The sequence below is a fragment of the Erpetoichthys calabaricus genome, chromosome 1, assembly GCF_900747795.2.
Source record: "Erpetoichthys calabaricus chromosome 1, fErpCal1.3, whole genome shotgun sequence".
Classification (NCBI taxonomy): Eukaryota; Metazoa; Chordata; class Cladistia; order Polypteriformes; family Polypteridae; genus Erpetoichthys; species Erpetoichthys calabaricus.
The window spans coordinates 80142573-80170097 of NC_041394.2; the positions used below are offsets into that span (position 1 = coordinate 80142573).

General features: G+C 38.0%; 1 protein-coding gene across 1 annotated transcript; it reads left to right on the forward strand.

Moving 5' to 3' along the window:
• Positions 1-1563: 1563 nt before the first annotated feature.
• On the forward strand, positions 1564-27162 carry b3gat3 (beta-1,3-glucuronyltransferase 3 (glucuronosyltransferase I)). The gene is made up of 6 exons (XM_028802724.2): positions 1564-1673; positions 9039-9140; positions 15474-15651; positions 15994-16324; positions 19465-19755; positions 26266-27162. The coding sequence occupies exons 2-6, from the start codon at positions 9050-9052 to the stop codon at positions 26362-26364; spliced, it is 990 nt and encodes a 329-aa protein (XP_028658557.1). The 5' UTR covers positions 1564-1673; positions 9039-9049; the 3' UTR covers positions 26365-27162.
• The last annotated feature ends 363 nt before the right edge of the window (positions 27163-27525 follow it).

Genomic DNA, 27525 nt, shown 5'->3' on the forward strand with positions numbered 1-27525 from the left:
TCTATCACAGCAAGCCTTCCAGGTCCTGAAGCAGCAAAACAACCCCAGACCATCACACTACCACCACCATATTTTACTGTTGGTATGATGTTCTTTTTCTGAAATGCTGTGTTCCTTTTACGCCAGATGTAACGGGACATTTGCCTTCCAAAAAGTTCAACTTTTGACTCATCAGTCCACAAGGTATTTTCCCAAAAGTCTTGGCAATCATTGAGATGTTTCTTAGCAAAATTGAGACGAGCCCTAATGTTCTTTTTGCTTAACAGTGGTTTGCGTCTTGGAAATCTGCCATGCAGGCCATTTTTGCCCAGTCTCTTTCTTATGGTGGAGTCGTGAACACTGACCTTAATTGAGGCAAGTGAGGCCTGCAGTTCTTTAGACGTTGTCCTGGGGTCTTTTGTGACCTCTCGGATGAGTCGTCTCTGCGCTCTTGGGGTAATTTTGGTCGGCCGGCCACTCCTGGGAAGGTTCACCACTGTTCCATGTTTTTTGCCATTTGTGGATAATGGCTCTCACTGTGGTTCGCTGGAGTCCCAAAGCTTTAGAAATGGCTTTATAACCTTTACCAGACTGATAGATCTCAATTACTTCTGTTCTCATTTGTTCCTGAATTTCTTTGGATCTTGGCATGATGCCTAGCGTTTGAGGTGCTTTTGGTCTACTTCTCTGTGTCAGGCAGCTCCTATTTAAGTGATTTCTTGATTGAAACAGGTGTGGCAGTAATCAGGCCTGGGGGTGGCTACGGAAATTGAACTCGGGTGTGATACACCACAGTTAGGTTATTTTTTAACAAGGGGGCAATTACTTTTTCACACAGGGCCATGTAGGTTTGGATTTTTTTTCTCCCTAAATAATAAAAACCATCATTTAAAAACTGCATTTTGTGTTTACTTGTGTTATATTTGACTAATGGTTAAATGTGTTTGATGATCAGAAACATTTTGTGTGACAAACATGCAAAAGAATAAGAAATCAGGAAGGGGGCAAATAGTTTTTCACACCACTGTATGTACTATGTGTTTGAGGTCATTTGAATAAATTGATTTACGGCTATTGTTATCATTATGTCCCTAATAAACCGACGTGATGTTGCATAAAATTGTACATAACTGAATATCCATGCTCTACATTAGTTAAGAACGTAAAATGTTACTGAAATCTGTGTAATGCACGTGTTATTAATAGCGGGAATATTTTAATAATTAAGGGGCCACATTACTTTCATTCTTGCGCAATGTATCCGACTGATCGAGCAGCAAGGGAGGTTGCCCGAGTGTCAGGGAAAACCGTTTCCGTCCTGCATTGTCATTTGCGTCCTAAGAGGAAGACGAAAAAGTAGCACGTAGTACTAATGATATAATTTTCACCAGTTTTGCCCAAGGTCACTGTTCTTGGCGAAGAGGGTCGAATAGTGAGATAGGTCCAGCTCCAGACCTCAGCGGTCCACTAGTCTGTTGCCAAAAGAAACCTAAACTGAACCATGCCGAAGGCATCTTAGTATGACGAAAGAGTCCACGTGGTTGTGTTTCCGGAAATGAAACGGATGCGCGCTAGAATCGAGTTGTCGGAAGTGACCTCATCGTGGAGGCGGAATGAATGGGAATGACTTAGAATTATTGCGACTCTGGGAAGGACCGCTATTCATGCAGACGACGCCTTTGTGATATTTTGAGGTATTTTGAGTTTATAATATTGTCGTTTAGGTTTTCAGCGACGTGGGTACTGAGGCGTTCTTGTTGATTGCAGAATATGCCACTCATGCTCACATTTGTGCACACTTCTGTAGCAGTTCAGTCCGAATGCTTCGTAGCAGTTTGCGGTAAGGCAGTTGTGAGGTTACTTGGACTCACCTTTCAGTGCAGTCTGCGGAATATTTAGCTACCTTGCACCAAATATAACTTTATGAAAACAAATGCATATCATAATTAAAGCAAAAAAGTAATTAATTGTTAGATTTTCGATAGCTTAGGTAGCCACGGTCATATACACGGTAGTCGATTGTAATTTCATGCTCCAGTCACACATCTATGTATTAACACGTGCAGCGTGTTACAGAAAATCAAGGGACGGTTTCCCTAATGCCTGTTTTGCAGGTCTGGCATAATGCCGTGTCATCAAGGTGACCTCAAGTCACATGCAGTGATGGTAGTTCACCTAATACAACATTGTTTTTACACAGCAATGTCTGTAACATCAAGCTCCTATTAGGAGTATGCAATAATTGTCAATGAAAAGAAATCCTCCAAGACTGTAAAATCGGAACTGGTTTCTGATGCTTGATGGACCCGACCCTGAATCGTGGATTTTACTGTATGATATTGGTTTTTCCTTGGTAACGAATACATTTAACTAAGTACCTGATCCTCTTTTTGAAAAATATACAGTTAGGTCCATATGTAGCTGGACAGTGACACAGTCTTATTAATTTGGCCTTGTACACCAACACAGTGCAATTCAGATGCATTTTGAAAGTGATGTAATATGTGACCTAGGTGTAAGTGAAGACATTCAGCTTTAATTCAAGGGCAAGGGTTTTAACAAAAATAGTGTATCAGCAGTACAGGAACGACAATCATTTTCAAAACTTGTTTGAAAATCATTTGCAGTCAATGACAACCTGAAGTGTGAAGTTCATGGACATCACCAAATATTGAATTGCTAGTGATGCTTTGCAAGGCCTTTACTGTAGCTGTCTTTAGCTGTCTTTTGTTCATTTGTCATTGTGCCTTCAATTTTGTCTTCAGCAGGAGAAATGCACATTCGGTTTGGCTGAGGTCAGGTGATTGTCTTGGTCATTAAAGACTATTCCACTTTTTAGCCTTAACAAAAGCTTAGGTTGCTTTTGCTGCATGAATAGATACTATAGCCCTATACACTTCTATTTTAATCCTGCTACTTCTGTCAACTATCATATCATTAATAAACACTACTAACCCGGTTCCATTGGCAGGCATGCATGTCCGTACGGCTTAAGCTGCCTCCACCCTGTTTCACAGATAATGTGGTATGTTTCAGATCTTGAGCTGTTCCTTCTCTTCTCCATGCTCTTCTCTTCCCATCATTCTGATACATGTTGATCTTAGTTTATAGTCTGTTCAAAGAATATTGTTCCAGAACTGGAGAGGCATTTTTGGATATACGAGGTCTGACAATTAAGTTCGCAAACTCATTCTAGAAAAAGTGCCACATACCTCGTTACCGAACATCACTACAGTCACCTTCGAACTACTCCCCTTGAGAAGCTATGCATTGACGCCAGCACCTAGTCCACACTTCAAAGCAATTTTGGAACTCTTTTTCTGGAATGGCCATCAGAGCTGTCGTCGTATTACGCTTGATGTCCTGAATGTCCTCAAAATGTTTTCCTTTCAATATTTCCTTTATCATAGGGTAAAGAAAAAATTAATTGGGGGGCCAGATCAGGTGAGTAGGGAGGGTGTTCCGATACAGTTACTTGTTTACTGCCTAAAAACTCCCTCACAGACAGTGCCATGTTAGCTGCAAGCTCCGACAGTCTTGTGACGGCACACAAGAACACGTAACAACAATAATGAACGCCAATCAGCAAGACACTGCCACAAGAAGACACGAACACAGCGGTGAGACACTGGTACACAAAGGTTATGAAACCTCACTGAGCTGTTTGTGAAGTGCTTCCAATGTTAGCGCAAGGTGGCAAGTTCACAAACTTAATTGTCGGACGTTGTATTCTGGCAAAGTCTAATCTGGCATTCCTATTCTTGAGGCCCTTTGTGGTAAACCCTCTGTATTTACTTTTATAAAGTCTTCTTTTCTCTTGATGTTAGTATTGGACAATGACTTGCCAACCTCCTGGAGAGTGCAGTCCTTTTGAGCTCACTAGTAAATTCCTTCTGTTTAAAAATGTATCAGATTGTTGGTTTGACCATTCCTGATGTTTCTGCCATTTCTTTGATGGTTCTTGTTTTGTTTTCCCAGCCTAATGTTGACCTGCTTTACTTGCATTGACAGCTCTTTGGACTTCATATTGGGAGTTCACAACAAGTTCCACCCTTCACATCCACTCCAGACATTTTACCTACTTAATTGTTACTGAACTAATGACGGAACTGCCCACACTAGGTCATTGAACAGCTTGTCAGTCAATTGTCTGATCATTTTTGTCACTTGATAAAGAGGGGATGACATACAAAATGTGTTGTAATTCTTAAACCATTCACCCAGTTTGAAGCTAGCACTTTCAGTCCACTCAAATATTTTTTAGTAAAGGTTAAAACGGCAATTTAATACCGATATTAATACTAATACAATATACTTTGTTTTAAACTTTTCCTTAGTATCAACACAGTTTTGTGAGATGGTAAAGATGGCAATGCCCGAGAATAATCTGATACGGCTTTCGTTTTAGAGTGAACTTTTTTTTTTTAATTATTAATTAAGTCAGTCACCAGTCTTATACAATAGGCCATTCATCAAACTATGCATTCTCCCTGTCTGTCTAAGTTCATGTTTCTGTTATAAGTACGCAGAAGGAGTCAAAAAGGTTACATAGGATTCTTTAGTTTCATCGCCTGCTTTCTGTACAATGAGGTGAGAAAACACATTCAGTTCAGATGTGCCAGTTTGAGATAAAATGTCCTTGATTTTTTTGATGCACAAGCAAGTAATCTGCGTTATGAGCTTTGGTTGGACCTGGCTTGTAGCCAGGGAGTAGATTCTGTCTTAATCAGAACATTTACTGCAGTAAGTATCATATGACACAGCATGCCCACTGACTGATTTACCAATGTGTTACCTCTAGAAGTGAATCTTTTCAGTTCAAAAATGCAAAAACTACATAAATCGAAATTCAAAAAGTTAAGTCAGCAAAAATGAAATCATCATTAACTTGGAAAACTTAGTACACTACTTACAAGTCAGAACTAAGTCAAGAGCATTAAAACAACAGTAATGGATAATTCTGTGAAGTGAAGCACAAGGATGTCAATTGTTACTCAGGCCTTCGTGAAACATGCTAAATAGAGTGATTGCAATAATCGGTGGTGCTTCCTAGGAGAAGAATACTTCACCTTCTCCGGCAGGTGACAAGTGAATTGCTGACTTGAGAAAAAAAAAACAAACACTTTCGGTCACAAAAAAATGATTTGCGTTGTTGTTGTAAACTGAGACTTGATATTTTAGGTAATTCAAGAATAAGTACTGGTTTTGAAGTTCACATTATTTATGGCTTAAAGTACGCAGACGTCTATTAAACCATCTTTGGCATGCTTCTTACTGCTTGTTATCTGTAATTGTTAAAAGGATGACTGATAGTGACTTTCAGCCAAGTGTGTCAAGTACTATATTGATTGATAAAAATTAGTAAATGTCCTTAAACTTATACAAATGTTTTTTTTGTATTTTTATTGGTAGTTTTTTTTGGAACTGATTTTGCTGACAAATTTACATACAGACTGACATCAAATACAGAGAAAGAAATGAAAAACAAAGGCAAGCACAAAAATGCTGTGCCACAGGAAAATGTTTATATAAACATATATATATTTTAAATTACCAATACAGTTTATATTTGTTAGGAAGGTGTATATCCATCCATCCATTTTCCAACCCGCTGAATCCGAACACAGGGTCACGGGGGGGGTCTGCTGGAGCCAATCCCAGCCAACACAGGGCACAAGGCAGGAACCAATCCCGGGCAGGGTGCCAACCCACTGCAGGGAAGGTGTATATGTAGGTATTTAATAAGCTATTGTGACATTCTTTTAACAATATTGGCATAATATTCTTGTTTTTTCTGTTCATTAAAATACATTCTAGCAGGAGGTAATCCATCATGAATTATGGCATAACTCTCCCTATAATAAAGCAGATCAGCAGAGATCAAAATTTAGGGACTTGCTATTTTTTACATAAAGTCTCTTCAAGGGTAGATGCACTTCTGTACCTGTTTCCAGGTACGTGAAGGGCAGTGTTTTACTAACAATGACCTTTGATGTGCAGTACTGCTGTTAATTCCTCATTTTGAGTAATGGGAAATAGGGAAAAAAATAATATGGTATTGCATTTTTTTACTTTTATGTCATGAATGCACTGATAATAAGTATAGAGATTTTTGCACCATCTCTAGAAATGTAGAATTAATGTATTATGACAGTACCTAAATAACAAAATATATTGTTCCTTCTGAATTTTCATAGCTAGTGAACCAGAAAAAAGAGGAAGGGAATTTGTAGTCTTGCATGTCAAATAACGAGGGTGGCAGCAACTGCAGAGCACCCACAGAATGTTTCAGTTGAGCTAGAATTCCTGTCATTTAGGGTGAATTAAACATAATAAGTTGGAAGCTTTTATTATAAACATAAGAACATTAATGCAATCAAAATGGAAGGATTTCTGTTGTTTTTGTCTGTAGTTTATATAAACTACTGAAAATTATCTACATGCTTGTAAATCTTCCGTTTATTTGGTAAACCGTTCCAGCACTAGATAGAGCTATTATTATAGTAGTAACATACAACCCCAATTCCAGTGAAGTTGGGACATTGTGTAAAACGTAAATAAAAACAGAATACAATGATTTGCAAATCCTTTTCAACCAATATTCAATTGAATACAGTACGAAGACAAGATATCGAATGTTCAAACTGATAAACTTTATTGTTGTTTTGCAAATCTTCACTCATTTTGAATTTGATGCCTACAACACGTTCCAAAAAAGCTGGGACAGGGGCAGCAAAAGACTGGGAAAGTTGAGGAATGTTCAAAAAACACCTGTTTTGAACATTCCACAGGTGAACAGGTTAATTGGAAACAGGTGTTTGTCATGATTGGGTATAAAAGGAGCATCCCCAAAAGGCTCAGTCGTTCACAAGCAAGGATGGGGCAAGGGTCACCACTTTGTGAACAACTGCGTGGGCAAATAGTCCAGCAGTTTAAGAACAACGTTTCTCAATGTACAATTGCAAGGAATCTAGGGATTTCATCATCTACTGTCCATAATCAAAAGATTCAGAGAATCTGGAGAAATCTCTGCACATAAGCGGCAAGGCTGAATACCAACACTGGATGCGCGTGACCTTCGATCCCTCAGGTGGCACTGCATTAAAAACCGACATCATTCTGAAAAGGATATTACCACGTGGGCTCAGGAATACTTCAGAAAACCAATGTCAGTTAGCACAGTTCGTCGCTATATCTACAAGTGCAAGTTAAAACTCTACCATGCAAAGCGAAAGCCATATATCAACAACACCCAGAAACACCATCGGCTTCTCTAGGTCCGAGCTCATCTGAGATGGACTGACGCAAAGTGGAAATGTGTGCTCTGTTCTGACGAGTCCACATTTCAAATTGTTTTTGGAAATCATGGACATCGTGTCCTCCGGGCCAAAGAGGAAAAGGACCATCCGGATTGTTATCAGCGCAAAGTTCAAAAGCCAGCATCTGTGATGGTATAGTGCCCATGGCATGGGTAACTTGCACATCTGTGAAGGCACCATTAATGCTGAAAGGTACATACAGGTATTGGAGCAACATATGCTGCCATCCAAGCAATGTCTTTTTCAGGGACGTCCCTGCTTATTTCAGCAGGACAATGTGAAGCCACATTCTGCATGTGTTACAACAGCGTGGCTTTGTAGTAAAAGAGTGCAGGTACTAGACTGGCCTGCCTGCAGTCCAGACCAGTCTCCCATTGAAAATGTGTGGCGCATTATGAAGCGCAAAATACGACAACTGAGACCCCGGACTGTTGAGCAACTGAAGTTGTACATCAAGCAAGAATGGGAAAGAATTCCACCTACACAGCTTCAACAATTAGTGTCCTCAGTTCCCAAATGCTTATTGAGTGTTGTTAAAAGGAAAGGTGATATAACACAGTGGTAAACATGCCCCTGTCCCAGCTTTTTTTGGAACGTGTTGCAGGCATCAAATTCAAAATTAGTGAAGATTTGCATAACAACAATAAAGTTTACCAGTTTGAACATTCGATATCTTGTCTTTGTAGTGTATTCAATTGAATATAGGTTGAAAAGGATTTGCAAATCATTGTATTCTGTTTTGATTTACGTTTTACACAACGTCCCAACTTCATTGGAATTGGGGTTGTACATAAGGAAAGAAATCTGCCAAGAAAAAGCACAGTGCCTGGCCTGTCCCATATAATAACAAGGGGCAACATTTTGTGTTTATCACAAGTCTCTTTCATTATTTTATTTAAATTCATAGTAAAGATTTTGAGTGACCAAAATTTTTGTATGTTTTATGTACAGCTTTGTTTCCTGATGCAGTCAGTATGACCCTCAGCATTGCATATAAATTATTTAAAGCATTCTTCTTCTTCCTTCGGCTGCTCCCGTTAGGAGTTGCCACTGTATCTGCCACTGTCCTCTGTATCTTGTTCTGTTACACCCGTCACATGCATGTCCTCTCTCACCATATCCATAAATCTTCTCTTAGGCCTGCCTCTTTTTCTCTTGCCTGGCAGCTCTATCCTTAGCATCCTTCTTCCAATTATCCCAGCATCTCTCCTCTGCACATGTCCAAACCAACGCAATCTCGCCTCTCTGACTTTGTCTCCCAACCATCCAACTTGAGCTGACCCTCTAATGTACTCATTTCTAATCCTATCCATCCTCGTCACACCCAATGCAAATCTTAGTATCTTTAACTCTGCCACCTCCAATTCTGTTTCCTGCTTTCTGGTCAGTGCCACCGTCTCCATCCCATATAACATAGCTGGTCTCACTACCGTCCTTTCACTCTTGTTGATACCCATCTGTCACAGATTACTCCTGACACTCTTCTCCACCCATTCCACCCTGCCTGCACTCTCTTTTTCACCTCTCTTCCACAATCCCCATTACTTTGTACTGTAGTTACTTTTCTGGTGAAAACACTTTTGTCTGTTTTAGTCTCTTAATACATAATTGTGAGCTCACATAGTATAGAAATATGACTGTGAAACATGAGTCTAATTCTGTATTGTTTTATAATTTCTTCAGTAAAAAATAATGCTTCATTCTTCACAGTTTCCTTTGTTTTGTGTTTGCTTCTAACAGGTGGAATCTTAATGTTAAACATGAAGATGAAATTAAAGAATGTTTTTGTTATGTACTTCTTTGTCTCAATCCTTGGGCTAATGTATGCACTTATGCAGCTGGGTAAGAATTTCAAGTATTAATTTTGAATCCTTCATTAATGTTACAAAATACAGTAAAATAAATATTACAAATGTCATGATGTTTTAATAATGGTAATGCAGGAAAAGATTTGATGTACTTGTTTTTTTGTTTTGTTTTTTTTAATATTTCCTAACTTGGTCTGAGTCATCATAACTTGGATTGACAGTCAGATTATAGCTAACTGCTTTGAAAAGGAGTTTCTTTTTTGCTGAAGTTTGCCATCATCTCATTGTTTTATTAAATATATTTAAGGGAGGTAACAATAGGAAAGCTGACTAAGATTATTTATTTTCTCTTTGAATGTATAACTATCCTGCAGTTGAAAATTATGCTTAGTATGTGAAACTGCAATGAATGTCCATGCGTTTACAAATACATCTTCATTTGAAAGCTTTAGCGAGGAGGTCTATGTGTTCGAATGATGAATACTTGTCAAAGTTTGTAAAATTTTCTTTTATACTTTAAACTGATCATTTCAGTCAGTGTGACACCCTTTTCACTTGGCTTCAGATTTTGCCCCTCTGTCTATGTAGAGAAAATATAATACAGTAGTTTATAGAGAAAAGAGTGCCACATGAGAAGTTCACAAGGTGGTTTGGCTGGAGAGCAACTTTTTATCTGATCGAAGATATATATTGTTTAGCTTTATTTTCTTTTGAAAGTACCCTGAACTACTGACCTATTGGATTCAGAGGCACTGCAGCAGAATCCATATGGTAAAAACCTCAAATCTGAATCTTTCCATCTAAAATCATAAAATTAGTAAGATCTACCAAGATCTGGTAAAACAGCTTACGACCTGCGTATACAAGTGATTGTTTGTTAAATGTACTTCTGTAGACTAACATTCTGGTGGAGTATTCTATCATCAGTCTTATCCTAATATTGCTAATTTACTGCTGAGCAGGATTCTCGTCTTTCCATAAAATGGATAAATGGTTTGGGTTCAGTCAAGTAATCACTGCTTGGGTAGCTATGTATTTTCATATATTCTTGGTGATTTTTGAGCCAGAGAGTGGTTGCATGTTGGTCAGGCGTGCAAGTAAGAATTTCACAGTACTTTATACATGTGAACAATTCCAAAAATCTGTGTCTAGATACATGAGTTTAGTAGCCATATGCCAACCGTGAAGACAGGTATGAAGTTACTGATAAGGACTTCAGATACATCTGGCATGAATTGCAGATAGTGGCGCAATCCTTAAAGTAACTGGCAAACTCCAGTTTCTGAAGAGATCTGTGATTGGTAAAATGAGTTAAATCCCTTGAAGTCATTCGTTTGTGGTGTGCCTTGAGCCACAATAAACATAAAAGGAATCCCAAGATACTGTATGGAAGAAGTAGGTTGGTAGGCTGCCCTGCTCACTCCGATGTTATCTAGATTGATTTGTTTTTTCTCTTCCTTTAGTTCCCTTAAGATTTTACTCTTGAATTTGTGGTTTGAAGAGTGGAAGAGAGGGCAGCGTGTTGGCCTTAGTTAGTATTGGAAACAAATGTTAGAACCCGTTCTGCCAAGACAGTCTTGTTTACTTTGGAGAAGTTTGCTCATACTTGAACAACCTATCCTTTATTCAACCCTGGCTTCATAAACTGGCAAAGTTCTTAATCTGACCATATATCTTGCCATCCTTCACTTGCACATTTGGGGCTATGACCAATGTTCCCTCTGAATTTTTTTTTAACTGAGAAATGGATATGAATAAAATTTCAGCAGGTACTTACTGTTTATGACTGAATTCCTCAATCTCCCTTTAAATTTCAAGCCCTGTGAAGCAGCAGTACACAAACTGCACCAACACCCGTGCAGCTTTGAGGGAACATAGGCTTTAATGGTCTATTGGTGCTGGTTTATTATCAATAATCATTAATGCCAGATCTACATGTTTAGTTGCTGTTTTTTGCTTGTTCTCAGTGTACATTAACCTTATAATCAAAATACGGTTAATACAGTGGAACCTCGGTTCATGAACGTCTTGGTACACGTACAGATTGGTTTACAACCAAAAAGTTTGCCAAACTTTTGCCTCGGTTCATGACCACACACTTGAAATACGAACAAGCCAGTTTCCCTTTCGGTTTGTGCGTGCTGATGATTTCCGCACGTATGGCATTGTTCTCGGTCAGACGTGCGTGTGTGCTTTCGCTGTGGACTCTTTGTGGTCTATTTCATTTCCCTTCTGGTTCGTACTCGCCGATTACTGTATTTAAGCACGTGTTCAACCTCTCCTTGTTCATTGTTCTCAGTCAGACGTGTGTGCTTTACCTGTGAACTCTTTGTGTTCTACAGTATTTTGTGTGCTTTTGCAGTTGGCTTCTAAGCAAGTGAAGAGTGGTGAGAAGAAAGTTTTGCAGAAAATTGAAATCGAAGTAAAGAAAGAAATTATTGAAAAGTATGAGCGTGGCGTTCGTGTTACTGATCTTGCCGCCGAGTACAAGAAGTCTAAATCTATGATTTCGACTATTCTAAAGCCGAAAGAATCTATTAAAGCAGCTGATTTTGCAAAAAGAGTTACAGTGTTAACCAGGCAGAGGCCTCAAGTGCTGGAAGAGGTGGAAAAACTGTTGCTAGTGTGGCTGAACGAGAAGCAACTTGCAGGGGATAGCATAAGCGAGGCGATGTTATGTGAGAAAGCCAGGAAGATTCATGGTGATTTGCTGCAAAACTATCCTTCTACGAGTGGCGAAAGTGAGGAATTTAAAGTCAGTAGAGGATGGTTTGAAAAGTTTCGCAAGAGAAGTGGCATTCATAGTGTGGTAAGGCATGGAGAGGCTGCTAGTTCCGACGCTGAAGCTGCGAAAGAATTTGTGAAAAATTTCACAAAATTAGTGGAGGACGAAGGCTACATCCCGCAAACAAGTCTTCAACTGCGACGAGACCGGATTGTTCTGGAAGAGGATGCCGAAGAGGACCTACATTACCCAGTAAGAGAAGGCTATGCCCGGCCATAAACCAATGAAGGACAGGTTAACCGTTTTGCTGTGTGCTAACGATAGTGGTAATGTAAAAATCAAGCCGTTACTTGTTTACCAATTTGAGAACCCTCGTGCTTTCAAGCAGCACAATGTAAGCAAAGCCAGACTGCCTGTGATGTGGAGGGCAAACACGAAGAGGTGGGTCACAAGGACCTTGTTTTTGGAATGGCTGCACGAGGCTTTTGCTCCCACTGTGAAGTAATATCTCGAAGAGAATAACCTGCCTAAAAAATGCCACCTTCTGATGGACAATGCACCGGCACACCCTCCAAATTTGGTTGACGGTATGGTCCGAAAAATTTTAATGCGTAGGAAAAGGCATGTCACATTAGACCGCTATTTTGTGAAGTCTGATCCACCAGCTAAACAGCTAAAAACACCAGAAACCCAAGAAATCACAAAGAAAACACCTGAAGGAGAACATCCCTCCATTGCGGAGCTGAACTGTCCCTCAAAACTGTAACCTCCTCTCCACTCAGTTCCTCTTCATTTCCTTCATGTCAGAACTCGACTCATGCAAGGTGAGTTTTCTTGGTGGTTTATGGTTAGTTTTTGTATTACGGATTTTTCAAATGTTCATTTTTCAGTTCGTAGCGTGAATTGTTGCAATGTTACTTTTCTTGGTTGTTTATTAAATTTCTGATTTTTAAAATGTTCATTTTTTCCCTGTGCTTAAAACTCATTAAAAAAAAGTTTACACAGCGATCGGGTTGTAAGGCTATTAGCGTGAACTCCTGCAATGTTACTTTCTTGGTGGTTTATGGTTGGTTTTTAAATAAAGTTCAGATTTGTTCAAATGTTCCTTTTTTCCCCTGTGCTTAAAACTCATTTAAAAAGAGTGTTTACAGCGATCGGATCATAAGCGCGAACTCTTGCAATGTTAGTTTTCTCTGTTGTTCAAGGTTTTCTCAGTGTTATTCAATGTTTTTACATTTAGTTTACTATCCCTTTGTGCATTCTATGGTTTAATCTTTATATATAATCTTCATTTGGATCTTGATCTTTGTTTGTCCGCGAATTCACTGCCTTGTGTGGTGTTCCTGGTGTGTTCAGTAGAGGGCAGTAGTGATGGAGGAAGAGAGGAAGTGAGGGGGAAGATTGTTTGATGAGGTTGGAGTGTGGTGATTAAAGAGGATTGAATTAAAGGAGACTACGTGCTGTTTGTACTGGCTGAATACACAACACCTTGGTTGTTACTTTTGTTTACAAACACTGTCGATAGCACTCTTTGTGTTTAGATCTGGCGTTGACACCGTGCTTTGTGTTTAGATCTGGTGTCGACACCTGCTTCGTTGTCGAGACTGTGTTTTTTTTGTGTTTCTGTCGACCGTCGTTGGCAGCACTTTGTCCAAATCGAATGCTCACCCACTTCATGGAGTCGGCAGTCAGAGTATATAAGTCGGGCACACTTCTGTGATTTTCCATCAGTCAGCATTTGGAGTTCAAGAAAGAAGCATTGCTTCTTTCTTACTCTTTGGATTGCCACAAAGCAACCTGCGAGATTGGAGAAAGGTTGAGAAGAGTCCCTGTACGACCGTTGTCAGAGCTTGGTCCGCATTGCCGGCAGTAAGTCGAACCCGTTTCCAGTGACAGTTGGACTCCGCCAGGGCTGCCCTTTGTTACCAATTCTGTTCATAACTTTTATGGACAGAATTTCTAGGCGCAGCCAGGGTGTTGAGGGGGTCCGGCTTGGTGGACTCAGGATTGGGTCACTGCTTTTTGCAGATGATGTTGTCCTGTTTGCTTCATCAGGCCGTGATCTTCAGCTCTCTCTGGATCAGTTCGCAGCTGAGTGTGAAGCGGCTGGGAGCGGAATCAGCACCTCCAAATCCGAGACCATGGTCCTCAGCCGGAAAAGGGTGGAGTGCTATCTCAGGGTTGGGAGTGAGATCCTGCCCCAAGTGGAGGAGTTCAAGTATCTCGGGGTCTTGTTCACGAGTGAGGGAAGAATGGAGCGTGAGATCGACAGGCAGATCGGTGCGGCATCCGCAGTGTTGCAGGCTCTGCATCGGTCTGTCATGGTGAAAAAGGAGCTGAGCCATAAGGCAAAGCTCTCAATTTACCAGTCGATCTATGTTTCTACCCTTACCTATGGTCATGAGCTATGGGTAGTGACCGAAAGAACGAGATCGCGAATACAAGCGGCTGAAATGAGTTTTCTCCGCAGGGTGTCTGGGCTTTCCCTTAAAGATAGGGTGAGAAGCTCAATCATCCAGGAGGGGCTCAGAGCAGAGCCGCTGCTCCTCCGCATCGAGAGGAGTCAGATGAGGTGGCTCGGGCATCTGATCAGGATGCCTCCTGGACGCCTCCCTGGTGAGGTGTTCCGGGCACGTCCAACCGAGAGGAGGCCCCAGGGAAAACCCAGGACACGCTGGAGGGACTATGTCTCCCGGCTGGCCTGGGAACGCCTTGGGATTCCCCCGGAAGAGCTAGAAGAACTGGCCAGGGAGAGGGAAGTCTGGGCATCTCTGCTCAAGCTGCTGCCCCCGCGACCCGACCTTGGATAAGCAGAAGAGGATGGATGGATGAGAAGAGATTGTGACAGGAAACGACAGCGTCATGCAAACGAGACGGACTGTGAACGGAGAGAAGCAGAAATGCTCCTCAACCACCACATAATTACTATTCGGACAGTGATTCCGAGTAGGCTGTTCCTATCGAATCAATGTCCAAGGGTTTTGTTTTCTAATTTTGTTTCCCTTATAAAAAATCATAATGCTGTGCGACGAAGGGCCCAGTTCACGACTGGCAGCCACGTTTAAACAGGGAACCCTTCACAGACAACTTTAACACGCGCAATGTAGTTGGGCGCACATGGCTAGTTAACTATATTTGTGCTTAAAAACTTAAAAAAATATATATTTACATACAGTTCGTATGGTCTGGAACGGATTAATTGTATTTACATACAATCCTATGGGGGAAATTGCTTCAGTTCACGACTAAATCGGTTTACGACCAGAGTTTTGGAACGAATTATGGTCGTGAACCAAGGTTCCACTGTACAGCATTGTAGATGGGAGACCATTGTTTGTTGTTCCTGTTTTTTAACAACTGATGCTACTGTGCACAAACTTTGTTTGATACACACAAATTATTTAAAATATTTTACAAAATTACCTTCAGGCTATGTGTATAAGGTGTATATGAAACATACGTAAATTTCGTGTTTAGGTACAGGTCCCATCCCCAAGGTATTTCATTTTGTATGTGCAAATATTCTAAAATCAAAAATAGTTCTGGTCCCAGGCATGTTGGATTAGGGATGCTCAACCTGTAATAATATGTTACAGAGAAAGAAAGTATTAGTGATGATACTGCTCATATGTTTTTCTTTAGGACAGCCATGTGATTGCACCCAACATATGAAGCAGAACAGCGACTTTGTTCGCAATCAAGACAGAGCTATCAGCAAATTGCAGAATGAGGTAAAGAAATTGCAAGCTCAGGTCAAGCCAGAAGAACCTCCTAAACCTATTTTACCTATAATATATGTCATCACGCCCACCTTTACAAGGTAAGCCAGTCAGTACGTGTTCAGAACATAGTTTTTACACATAACCTGCTATATACGAGTATTGTAGTGGTATAATATGCTAAACTTCTAATGATAAACTCTCCTAGCTCATCCTTAATTACTTACATTTAAATGCTAATGGGTTGTTAGAGAAACCTTTAAATTGTAATAGCGATGTTGAAACCTGTTATTCTACTCAATAAAGCTAATAAATAATCTTTCCTTGGGTTAGAAGGTGTTGGTTTTCCCAGAATTAAAATCTGGTTTAAAAGTAACCATAACACTGTTAGGTTAGAAAAAGTTTAGAGGCTTTCTAACTTCTGGCTGTTTACTTTTCATCAGGCTGGTGCAGAAGGCAGAACTAGTGCGTTTGTCTCAGACCCTAATGCATGTTCCCAGTCTTCACTGGATTGTGGTAGAAGATGCTGCAACTAAGACTAGTCTGGTGACTGAGCTTCTAAAACAGAGTGGATTACAGTATACACATCTCAATGTTGAAACACCAAAGGATTTCAAGTTGAAAGAAGGGGATCCTAACTGGCTAAAGCCTCGTGGTGTAGAGCAGAGGAATTTGGCTCTGCAATGGCTGAGAGATAACCGAGAGCTAAGCGATGAAGGTGTGGTTTATTTTGCTGATGATGACAACACATACAGTCTCCAGCTTTTCCAAGAGGTAACTAAAAATTGAAAGACCCAGATGTTTGTGTTTAAATGTTGTGTCACATTTTCTTCAGTAAATTAAAGCAAAATCAGTAATATCGTGCAAGTATTAGCAGTGGATCAATAAATATCAATTGTTGTTTGGCTGAAGAGATCACAATTAATCTTTTTTTTTTCTAGAGATTCCAAACTCACCAGTCATGACTTAGTTTTTATGTTTTATCCTTCAGTTTTTGATAAGATTTGAAAGCCCTCTGTACTTTATTGTCTTTCACTAGACCAGCAGGTTTCAGTCCTGCTCATTGAGGGCTGGAGGACAGCTTTGTAGTAGTTACCAATCTCCTTTGTTTGGAACTTGTTGCTAAATTAAAATTATTTCTATGACACTGTGATCTAAAGAAAAATTGTGTTTTGATTTTCTAAGAAAAAACTTCAACATTAGTTCTGTTCAAAGCACAGCTCTTTCTCATTATGATATTCTTGCATAGGACATTTTTCACATAATTGAACCATTTAATATGCGTCTTGTGGTATACAGGAGGTATCATTCAGTATTGACCTTCACATTTAAAACTAACAACATTTTAGAAAAAACAAACTTTTAGAATATTATTGTATTTCTGGCTTATGAGGAATGCATCAGATCTTTTTGCTTAAATGCACACATTAAGATTGTTTTTTATTTTAACAGTTGGTTCAGAATCAGAGAAACCTAAAATCTGTTTAACCAACAATTAAATATTTTTTATCCATTTTTAAAGGGTAAAGAGTAAGTGAAATTAAAAACTCAGTAAAAGCGACCTTTAATCATATCGCTAGACTAGAATTTTTTTTGGATAACATTTGGATCGCTCTTTCAATTTGGCATATCAGCTTCTTGTTTGATTATTTTTTTTCAGTATACACCAATAGTGATGTTGCCAAGTCTGAGAATTTCACCAGTCTGTTTATTTCTTCATAGCATTAATCTTCCTTGATACACTCGTTGTTGATACGCATAAAATGAATTAATATTTAAGACATACAAAAAAGCACAAACAGAATTTCTTAAATGTAAACTAACGGCAAATTGCACTCAAATTATACTAATTGATTAGTCTAATAAAATTTATTTTATTACTGTAATTGAAGAGTAGTCATAATCAGAAATAATTGAAGAATATTGAATAATTTTTGCATTGATTATTATAGCAGCAATTGATTATGTATGAGAAAATTGGGCTAGGTCATTAAAGTGCATACAATCATTTAATTTTTTTTTTAATTATAGAATGTATTTTAGAATATGACTAAAGATAAGTGTAACAGAAATTTTAAGTTATAAATTTGAGAATATAAGAAGGAAGCAATCCTGAATTCAGTACTCTTCAAAAAAAAGGGCAACTGCTCAGCGACAAGCAAAAGGCTCGTGCAGCCAGCTGGTTTACCCGTCACAGTGGAAGCCATTAGTTATTTTATAAAACATTCAAATGTGTACATTTAAGCCATTTTATCCATTAGTCTAAAACAGGCAGAGTAGTGTGCCTTGTACATTAATGCTGAAAATCATACTTCTTTCTAAATATTTCAATGTTCTTGAACTGTTTTCCTGTATGTTCAAAACTAGCATACATTTTCCTAATATCTGTCAAGAAATATTTTGATTTCTAAATAGTTGTATAGTAAAATACATACAAATCTAAAATATTTTTTTTTATCTGCAAAGTACCAGTACATAAGTACCACGTAAGTACCATTACACAAACAACAGAAGTAGAAATTGCCAGGGATTCCACAGTATAGTATTATAACAGTAAAGTTGTATTATGAGAATATGGAATTTAAAAAATGTTTTACTAAAGTATTATGTATTGGGATTTACTTCTGTGATTTTTGTAGTTTATTCTATTTTCTATTTTACTGAATGAAAAGAAGAAAACATATCCCTACAGGCAAAATGTCAGATGTGTTAAATCTAATGAGAAAAACTCTTGACTCAATTCATACCACTTAGCTTTTCATACTTGTTGTCCATTTTACTGTTACATCAGCATTCTGAGCAGTAAGCCTCGGAGTAGTCAGGTACAGTACATATAGGAATTTCACCTAAAGTGACTCTTTGTGAGATTAGCCGTTGTGTTTCTAGTTGGGTTGTCAACCAACTGATGTGAGAATATTTATATTTAAACAATATTTTAAATATTATGGTATTCAAATTTATTTTTTCAATTCTTGGGCTACATACTGTGTATGTAGTTTACCATCAGATACTAGCGGTTCCGTATAATTCCAGTTTTCTTTGTCCATGAGCAAGATTAAATGAACGCACTTCAAATTCTCTTTTCTAACATCGCTTTGTTGCAGTCTTATGTGAGGCTGAGCTTTTGGCTAATCATGATGGGAGTAAGCAAAGGCTCCAAACTGGCTTGTAAATATATGGTGGAGCTTCAGTTTAGGCTTCTTGTTTTGTCTATTTCTCATTGATTACATTAGTTTTTGAATTCTAAATTTAGTATAAGGAACCCTCCAAGCACTCTTGACAGCTAGAGGTTAAGAAACAGACCTAGTTGTACTTTATAGAGTACAAATTGCATGTTTCATGATAAGTTACTATAATGTTTTGAAAAACAAAATGAACATAAATATGTGTGTTATGGACTCCTCTTCATTATTGCTAACATTTGTAGGATGTCTTACGTTGGAATAAAAAAAACAATAAATTTTACTATTTCAGAATGTAGCCTGTTGAAAAGAAATTTGCTGAAGTTTGAAGCACAGCATCTATTTGAATGTACTTTGTTAATCACACACTAGTGAAATTTACTGCATTTTTCATTCTAAATAATGGTAGATTTACACGACTACACTGATTCTAAAAGGAATACATGTTACAAAAATGAAAGGAGAAAATAAACCTAATACATATTTTCTTATTAACTTTTTTCCAGTACTGAGATGTATTCTTTTTTTATTACTCCCAACTGTATTTACTATGCCATGTAATTATTAATTCTAAAGTTTTTTGAATCGTCTCCACTGAGGAATCTCATGTACAGTATATCTGATTTTGGTTCAGCTATGGTTCTTCTCATTTCTTTCACTGTGTGTTTACTCATTGAATGCCATAAGTGTAAGTTAACGCTCACTCTCTCTTCTTTTTTTTCCTTCTTACAGATGCGTTTTACAAAACGAGTCTCAGTTTGGCCAGTTGGGCTTGTAGGAGGAATGCGTTTTGAGCGACCACTTGTTGAAAATGGAAAGGTGACAGGATTCTATACTGCCTGGAAACCAAATCGGCCATTCCCTATGGATATGGCAGGGTTTGCAATATCCTTACAGCTGCTCTTGGCTAATCCAACTGCTCACTTCCACCTTGAAGCAGAAAGAGGTTATCTTGAGAGCAGCTTGCTCGAGACATTGGTTTCTATTGAGGAGCTTGAGCCCAAGGCTGACCAGTGCAGAAAGGTATGGATACTGGTTATGAGCTGTATTGACAGTGTGAACTGAAGAAAAAAAAAAGTATTTATGAAATATTAATCAAAGTTTTCAACTTTTTCCAACAACATTTATTTATAATTTTTTGTTGTACATGAATACATAGCAGTCCATCTTCTTCCATAATATAAATACTGTATATACTCACATATAAGTCGGGTCTTGAAACCTGAAAACTCGATCATAAAATCAGACCCTGACTTATACGCCTGTTCAGAAATGCGACACTTGCGTGTTTTTTTTTTTTTTTTTTTTTTAATACACATCTTCTTGTTTCCTCCAATCTCACACCAGTTTCTCAGACACATCAAATTTTGTTGCAGCAGCGCAGTTTTTTGTAGCTTCAATGACTTTTGATTTAAAACCAGCTTCATAATTTCTTCTGCTCGAACGCTCCATCATAGGTAAGGTGTATGAGGGTGTGAGATGCAAAAAACACACAACAGTGCAGTCGTTGCTTCCGAATAGTTTGGGTATTACTGCATGGTCATGTAGGCGCAATAAATAGAAAGACAAGGCAGTGTGCTCTGTGGTTACTCTCTCAGGTGAGTGTTAGAATAGCAATCTCTCCCAATAGCGTGAGTTTTTCACATTTGACTTATACAACTGACATTATAAAATACCGGAAATTATATGGTAAAATCAAGCCCCAGCTTCACAGCAGGAGAACTTAAACACGAGTATATATGGTACATGTGGCATCTTGAAAGAAAATATTTTAGTGAATTGCTGCTTTTTAAAGGATTTCACAATCTCCACTATACCAGAGAGGGAGGTATTATTTTCTGTTAGGAGCCCAGAGTACATATCAGTTAATGTTATTTTTTATGATATCTCATCTCATACCCTATCTTTCACTGCATAATTCAAGATCTGTTTGCAATGGAGTTTAGCTGTCTGATTTCTAAAGGTTAATGGCCATTTCCTAAGGCTGAACACTTGACAAATTATGACAGGATCATTGTTGAAACATTCAAGCCATCATATGATATCAACAAGCTGCAGAATATTTTGGGTCATTTTCTTAGCTGTAACAATCCCTGTCAGCTGAACAGAGTTACCTGCTGCATCCATTTTTTTCCCATATTGTACATTTCATGAAATTGCTTAGCACTGCATCAGCATTTTTTAGGCCTTATGGACTGACTGGGCATCATCTTCATTCAATTCACTAAAAAGTGAGATAAATCATGTGAGACATCTTCTGTTGAAAAAGGTGACAATACCTCGTGTACTAAACAAAAAAGACGAGTTACTATAAATATAAACTGTTTATCAATAGACTGACAGAAATGTGTTGAATCAGCTGCCCTGCAGGCATGTGTGATGGTAAACATTTAGCTTAACAACAAATTGTAGAACTTCAAGTGTGACATTCACTTCATGCAATGAGACTGAATAACAATCTTTACAAATAATGTTAGTAATGTTATCTTAGGGCTTGTGAAAAGAGTACTTCAACCTTTAAAATATCCCAGACACAATAGAATTAGAAATATTATTAGTTTATTAGAATTGATTAAAATTTCCCTCTATTTACAGTAAGTTCTGCAACAGTAGTCCTCATAATAGTATTTTAAACTGGGTGTCTGTGTCTTAGCAGGAGAGCCCAAGGCTTTTAGTATCCTGATGTCCGGGCTAAATTGCCCTCCATGGCCTAGTCATGGCCCCCTAATCATCCACTGTCTCTGATTGGCTATCTCTCTCTCTCTCACCACTGCACCACCTAATAGTTCATGTGTAGTGAGTGTACTGCCTCAAAAATGGCTGACATTGCATCATCCAGGTCTATGCCACACATTAGTGGTTGTTGAAGTGGCTCCACACTTAACCATGAAAAGCACTATATAAATGTAAAGAATTATTATTTTTTGTAATAATTATTGAGTGGTAGATAATCTTTTATGTGTCGGCATCATTTCAGTCTGTAACTATTCTAAACAAAGATAGTCCTCCTCTTTATTTTAAATCCCCTCTGCATTTTCAATAGATATACAGTAATCTTATAATTTTACATTAAAATGTCAGGGTTGCATTATCTGCACATTGAAATTATTCAGTATTTCTCTAGCACTGGAATTTATTGTCAAAACTCCAGACCTGCTCGCCAACATTGTCCAAAGCAGCTGACCATGTTACTTTAGACTTCAACTCTCCATTGGATAGTTCTCTTGAAACTGTTATATTTAAGAAATTTGAACTACAGTTAGTCACAGACCCTCCACAAGGAATAACTAACCATAGGACATCAATCAATGCCAGTTTTATTGTTTTTTTATTTTTATTATTATAATCTGCTGTGTAATAAAGAAACAATAATGCATTTTATTTATGTAGCACCTTTCCCATTCTCAAAACACTTTGCAGAAATTCAACTGCAAGGCATAGACAACATTGGAAACAAATAATATTCACATAAAACACTAAGTAAAGGTAAATGCAGGAAACATAAAGCTTTTCAAATTAGAAAGAGATAATAAACCAGAATAAAAATACAAAACACTGCAAGAAAACAATAAAACAAATAAAATAATTTGTGATAAAAATGCAAATCATTTTGAACACCTGGACAGAGAAGGTAAATTGAAAGTAGGGTCAGAATGCTTTCCTGAACAAATGAGTTTTAAGATGTTTTTTAAAAGATTGAATTGAGTCAGATGTCTAATTGATTTAGGGAGGTTGTTTCAAAACAACCTGGGTGCAGGGGAGCTGAAGGCTTTGTCGCCCAGAAAACACAAGTTAGTTTGGCAGAATCGGAACCAGTGAACTTTAATGGGCGAATGGGAGCGTAGTGATGGAGGATTTTACTGATGTAGTCTTGTACAAGGCCATTTAATGGGTAGTAATAGAATTTCATATTCAATCCTGTATGACACAGGGAGCCAGTGTAGGCTGAGCAGGAGGATGTGTGTTATGTGCTCACTGTTGTGGTTCTGTGTAAGGACTCTTGCAGCAGAGTTTTTGAACCTATTCGAACTTTGACAACAGATTAGAAGGGACACCTGCCACTAGGGATTTACTGTAGCTAGTGTGAGATCTAATAAAAGCACGGACATGTTTCTCAATATAAGAAAAAGAGAGGAATTAATGAACACGGATATTATAAGGAGGTGGAAGTAAGAATGATTTTAAACATAACTTGCATAGATAGAACAAGAAAGAGAGGAATCCAAAATGATACCAATGTTCCTTGCAGAAGAAGAAGGTGTAATGATATCATCACCAATAGTAATTGGCAGCTCATTTTCTTTAGCTGAGCTTTAGTGCTAATTAGCATTACTTCAGCTTTGTTACAATTTCATTTTAAAGAATTATTACTGTACATCCAGGGTTGAATTTCACCAGCTGAAAAAACTCTGAGAAACTTTCACTTTTAACACTGAAATAGATCTAAGTATCATCTGCATGAAACTGATAACCTAGTCGAAAGCTACAACCAATATAGCCAAGGAGAATCGTGTAGATACAGAACAGCAAAGGGCTGAGGACAGAGTTTTGAGGGACTCCTTGTGTGACTGTCATTGAAGTTAACCTGCTGTTACCAAGACTAACTCTTGGCTGTTAGTCAGATAGTAATTAAACCACTGGGGGGCAGTGTCAGAGATACACAAGGTGTTTTCCATTCTGGACAATAGGTATCATGCTTGACAGTATCAAATTCTGCAGTAAGGTCTAACAGAATTGATATGCTGGTTTGCCCAGAGCCTGTTGCCTGAAGCAGAGCAGTTTCACAGCTGTGATGTGCTTGAAATTGGACAAACCGTTTCATCTGGTTTTTTTTTACAACTGGTGAGTTATGAGACCACAACATGCTCAAGAACTTTAGGTAGAAAAGGTAAGTGAGAGAGAGAACAAAAATTATTCAGATTATCAAATTCACGTCCAGATTTCCAACTTTGGGGTCACAGAAACTATTTTCAAAATAGGTGGTACAGACCCAGTGTCAAGGAATGGATTTATTGTCATAACAGTAGGTATTATGGCATGAACACAGGATTTGATAACTGCATTGGGGATGAGGTCCAGTACCCAAGTAGTAGGCCTCAACTTACAGAGCGAGTCATTATTAAATGGAGACGAAGCTGGTAAAATTTGGCAAAACAGGGAAAGTAAAAAATGAGGATGAACATTTATTAGTCAAATTATTTTGGTTTTTATTTTTACCACTGAAAACGTGAGGGAATGTTACACAGTATTCAGTGGAGGAGTGAATAGGGCCAGGTGCAGGTTGAAGTAGTTTATTAACCCCATAGAATAAAATTTTCGGGTTATCATAGCCACTGTCTTCTATTCTGCAACAGTATGGTTCCTTGGTGGCAGTTAGTGCATCTCTATAAGTCTGTTGATGGTTGGAAAAATCCTGGGCATGCACAGTGAGGCCAGTCTTACGTGATACTCTATGAAGGCATGGGCTTTCAAAAATCATAGTGTTAAATTATGACATGGAGCTGAACGCTTAAAGGAGAACTCCCAGTGTTTTAGAGGAGCTAATTTATCTAGTGTTGACCGAAGGGCTGAGTTATAGTGATCAACAGTACTATCTAATGTGTATGGAAAAGGGCACGACAGAAGTAGATCAGAAATAGATCCAGCAAGGTTAGAGGCACAGATATTTTTGAGGTTTATGAAATAAAGTTGACATTTATAGTTAAGAATGTGAAGCAACATTAAGACAGTGAAAATGAGTGTTTTATGATCAGACAGGCCCAAATGAGTGCTGTGAGTGTTGCCAATAGATAAACCAGATGTGTAGATCAGGTCTAATATGTGATCACCAGAATGGGTAGGAAAATCAGCTTACGTCACCAAGTCAAAAAAAACAGTCTAGCAGGGAGAGAATTTAATTTGTCAGCTTACGTTTTGAAGTATCAATATGGATATTAAAATAACCTACAAGAATGACTGTCTGGGAAAGAGAACGTATGTAATTCTGTTAGATTGGTTAAGAAAGGTCTATTGTATTTTGGTAGATAATTGAGAACGCTAAGTAGGATAAGACCAGATTTTGTTATCAGTTTTAGAGCCAAACACTCAAAGGACTAATGGACGTTTAATTGGTATTCTTTTGATATTTAGTTAAGATTTAACAATTACAGCAAGTCCTCTGCTCTGACCAGAGCTCCAAGACCCTGTAAGGTAAACAGAAGCGGATTGAGTCGCCTCAATTGGAAACGCAAACACATCAGGTTTTTTTCAGTTAAGCACAATATGTCAGAGGTGGTGCAGTCCGTATTTAATTAATTCAGAGAGTACAGGTGCTTTACCATTGATAGGACTTGTGTTAAGCAAGACAATGTCAGCAGCCAAGAGTTTGTTGTGCATGGTCCATAATCAAAGTTTATTTCAAAATAGTACAGATTGGGCACATTTACACCCTTATTACCCAAACCCCGAATAGGACAGCATATTCCACAATACTGCGGATAAACTTCCCAGTCACAGCCTGGCGATATCCTGATCCACAGCATAAATACTTAAGATGCGGCACAATACAAATGTCTTTTAGAATGTTCAAATCTAACCATGTACTCTAAATTAAGTGTTTAACATAGAGAAGTTCACTGAGGCATAGTGGAAAGCCAGTACTTATCTGTGAAATGGTACACTAACTAAAAACCAGAGCAGCACAGCAGGGAAGGAGGATTGGAGAAGAGCAGATGAGTGCTGACAGCAATTCAGCGAGAGCCCAGGGGAAATGCAAAGTGATGTTTCTGGAGGTTTGATTCACAAAAAATAATATCAGATGCAAGTAGAAGTAATTACCAGAGTTTGGAGGTTCGAGTACACAGCCATGGGTAATCAGCAGGTGTGATTATTTTAGCATTGTAAGTTCCCAAGGAAAGGTGATGGTTGAGCGATAACAATCCATTCAAATGTTAAGAAACATAGCATGAAATACACAAAAAAGACAGTCAAAGAAGTTAACAGGGCTACCATATCCATGAAAGATTGCACAAGTGACTGTGGGCATTAGCTCATCTCTCACAATGATACACACACACAGATGATGCTGGTAGAGATCCGGTATATCAAACCAAAAACAAATACTCTAATGAATTGTTTGTGCTCTGTGCTAGATCAATACTCCACACAGGACAGACTTGTCCTTGTTCCATGTGATTTTAAATTGGATAGGGAGGGTACTGGTTGAACGAACTTGTTTCAATTTTATTTATTTTTTGCCTAATGTTGTATAGAACATTATTTAATTATTTGAAACATACAACCCTATATGAACAGCATTATGGCTTTTATGCAACTCACCCAGTTCTCAAAATGTACTGAAGAGTACCCAAGCCAAATCAGCAAAAAAAAGAAACAAATCATACTTAACCTCACTCTAAGGTCCACTTAACATATTTTGTAATATTTTGCTTTTGGAGTAATAGAAATTGGCTTGGAGAAATAGTAAATATTAATGTATGATTTTTACATTTGGAAGTATTCCAGGCATTGATAATTCATCTTTAATTTTTGTAGGTTCTTATATGGCACACACGAACTGAAAAGCCTAAAATGAAGCAAGAAGAAGCCCTCCAGAAACAAGGGTTGGGATCAGATATCACTATTGAGGTATAGCTTAAGCCCTGATCTGCACCACCCAAGTGAGAAAAGACGAGCAGGACTTGAAGTCCCAGACTGGGCTTCCGGAAATACTTGGCATATGTAGAACAAGTAAACTGGTATGGAAATAAATGCAAGAGAAATGTTCTTTTAATTCTAAAATTGTCATCATGAGAACAAGTCCCCAAGTTAAAAAAAATTCCCATTATGCAATAATTACTGAGTTCTCAAACATTTTTGTTCTTTTTTTATATAGAGATTTTATTTTACATGGTGTAACACAAACCACAAAAAAAACTACTCCACATGTTGCATTGTAATTTGCTTACAGTATAATATTTTTAAAATATTTCCTAAAGCTGTTGTTGGTATGTATAATTACCATAGACCTAGTTTGTGACAAAAAATGTATGTCTGCAAATTAAAAGGAAGTGTGGATGCCAAGGATAAAAGAATCAGGAAAGTTAGATTAATATTTTATATTACCCAGGTTAGTTTAGGTTAATTCAAATTCAGTAAAAATGCCCAATGAAAAACAGCAAGTGACTGTCATCTGGTTTTGGAATCTATCCATATCACGTCAAAACTGTTAGGTTTATTAGAATATGTTATAATATGTGTGGTGTAGAACAACTGAATGTAAAGTAAGTGATGCAGTGTTTCCTATCAAATTCAAATTCGGTTTCTGCACCGTGCAGCACCCATGAAGTCAAATAATTGTTGGTAGTCCAAAATACTGAAGTGTCTATCTAGAGTGTTGACAGAGACCCCAAATGCTTGTTTAAAGAAAACATGAATACATTTTTGTCAAATTGTTACAGTTTCTGAATTTGAATATTATTTTTTTTTATAATTTTAAAAAGAATAGGATATAATGAATCTATTGGAATTTTTCCAAATGTAATAATATGGCTTGAAGAGTGTGCAGTGTAGGGTAAGGTATCAGAACAGATAGCAGTTTCTGAATATCGTTATTCCACAGAGTTGCAGAAATATTTCCTGGATGTTGGAAGAAATTCTTTATGCTCTTTGTTATTTATGCAAATTGTTTTATTTGAAGCTCTTCTCTTCCAGTGATCATCGTCTTTGTTTTCGGCATGGTGCTAGAATTTGAGTTAAAGAATGACACTAGACTTCACTGGCTTATCACTTAAGACTCAGAAATAAATGAAATGC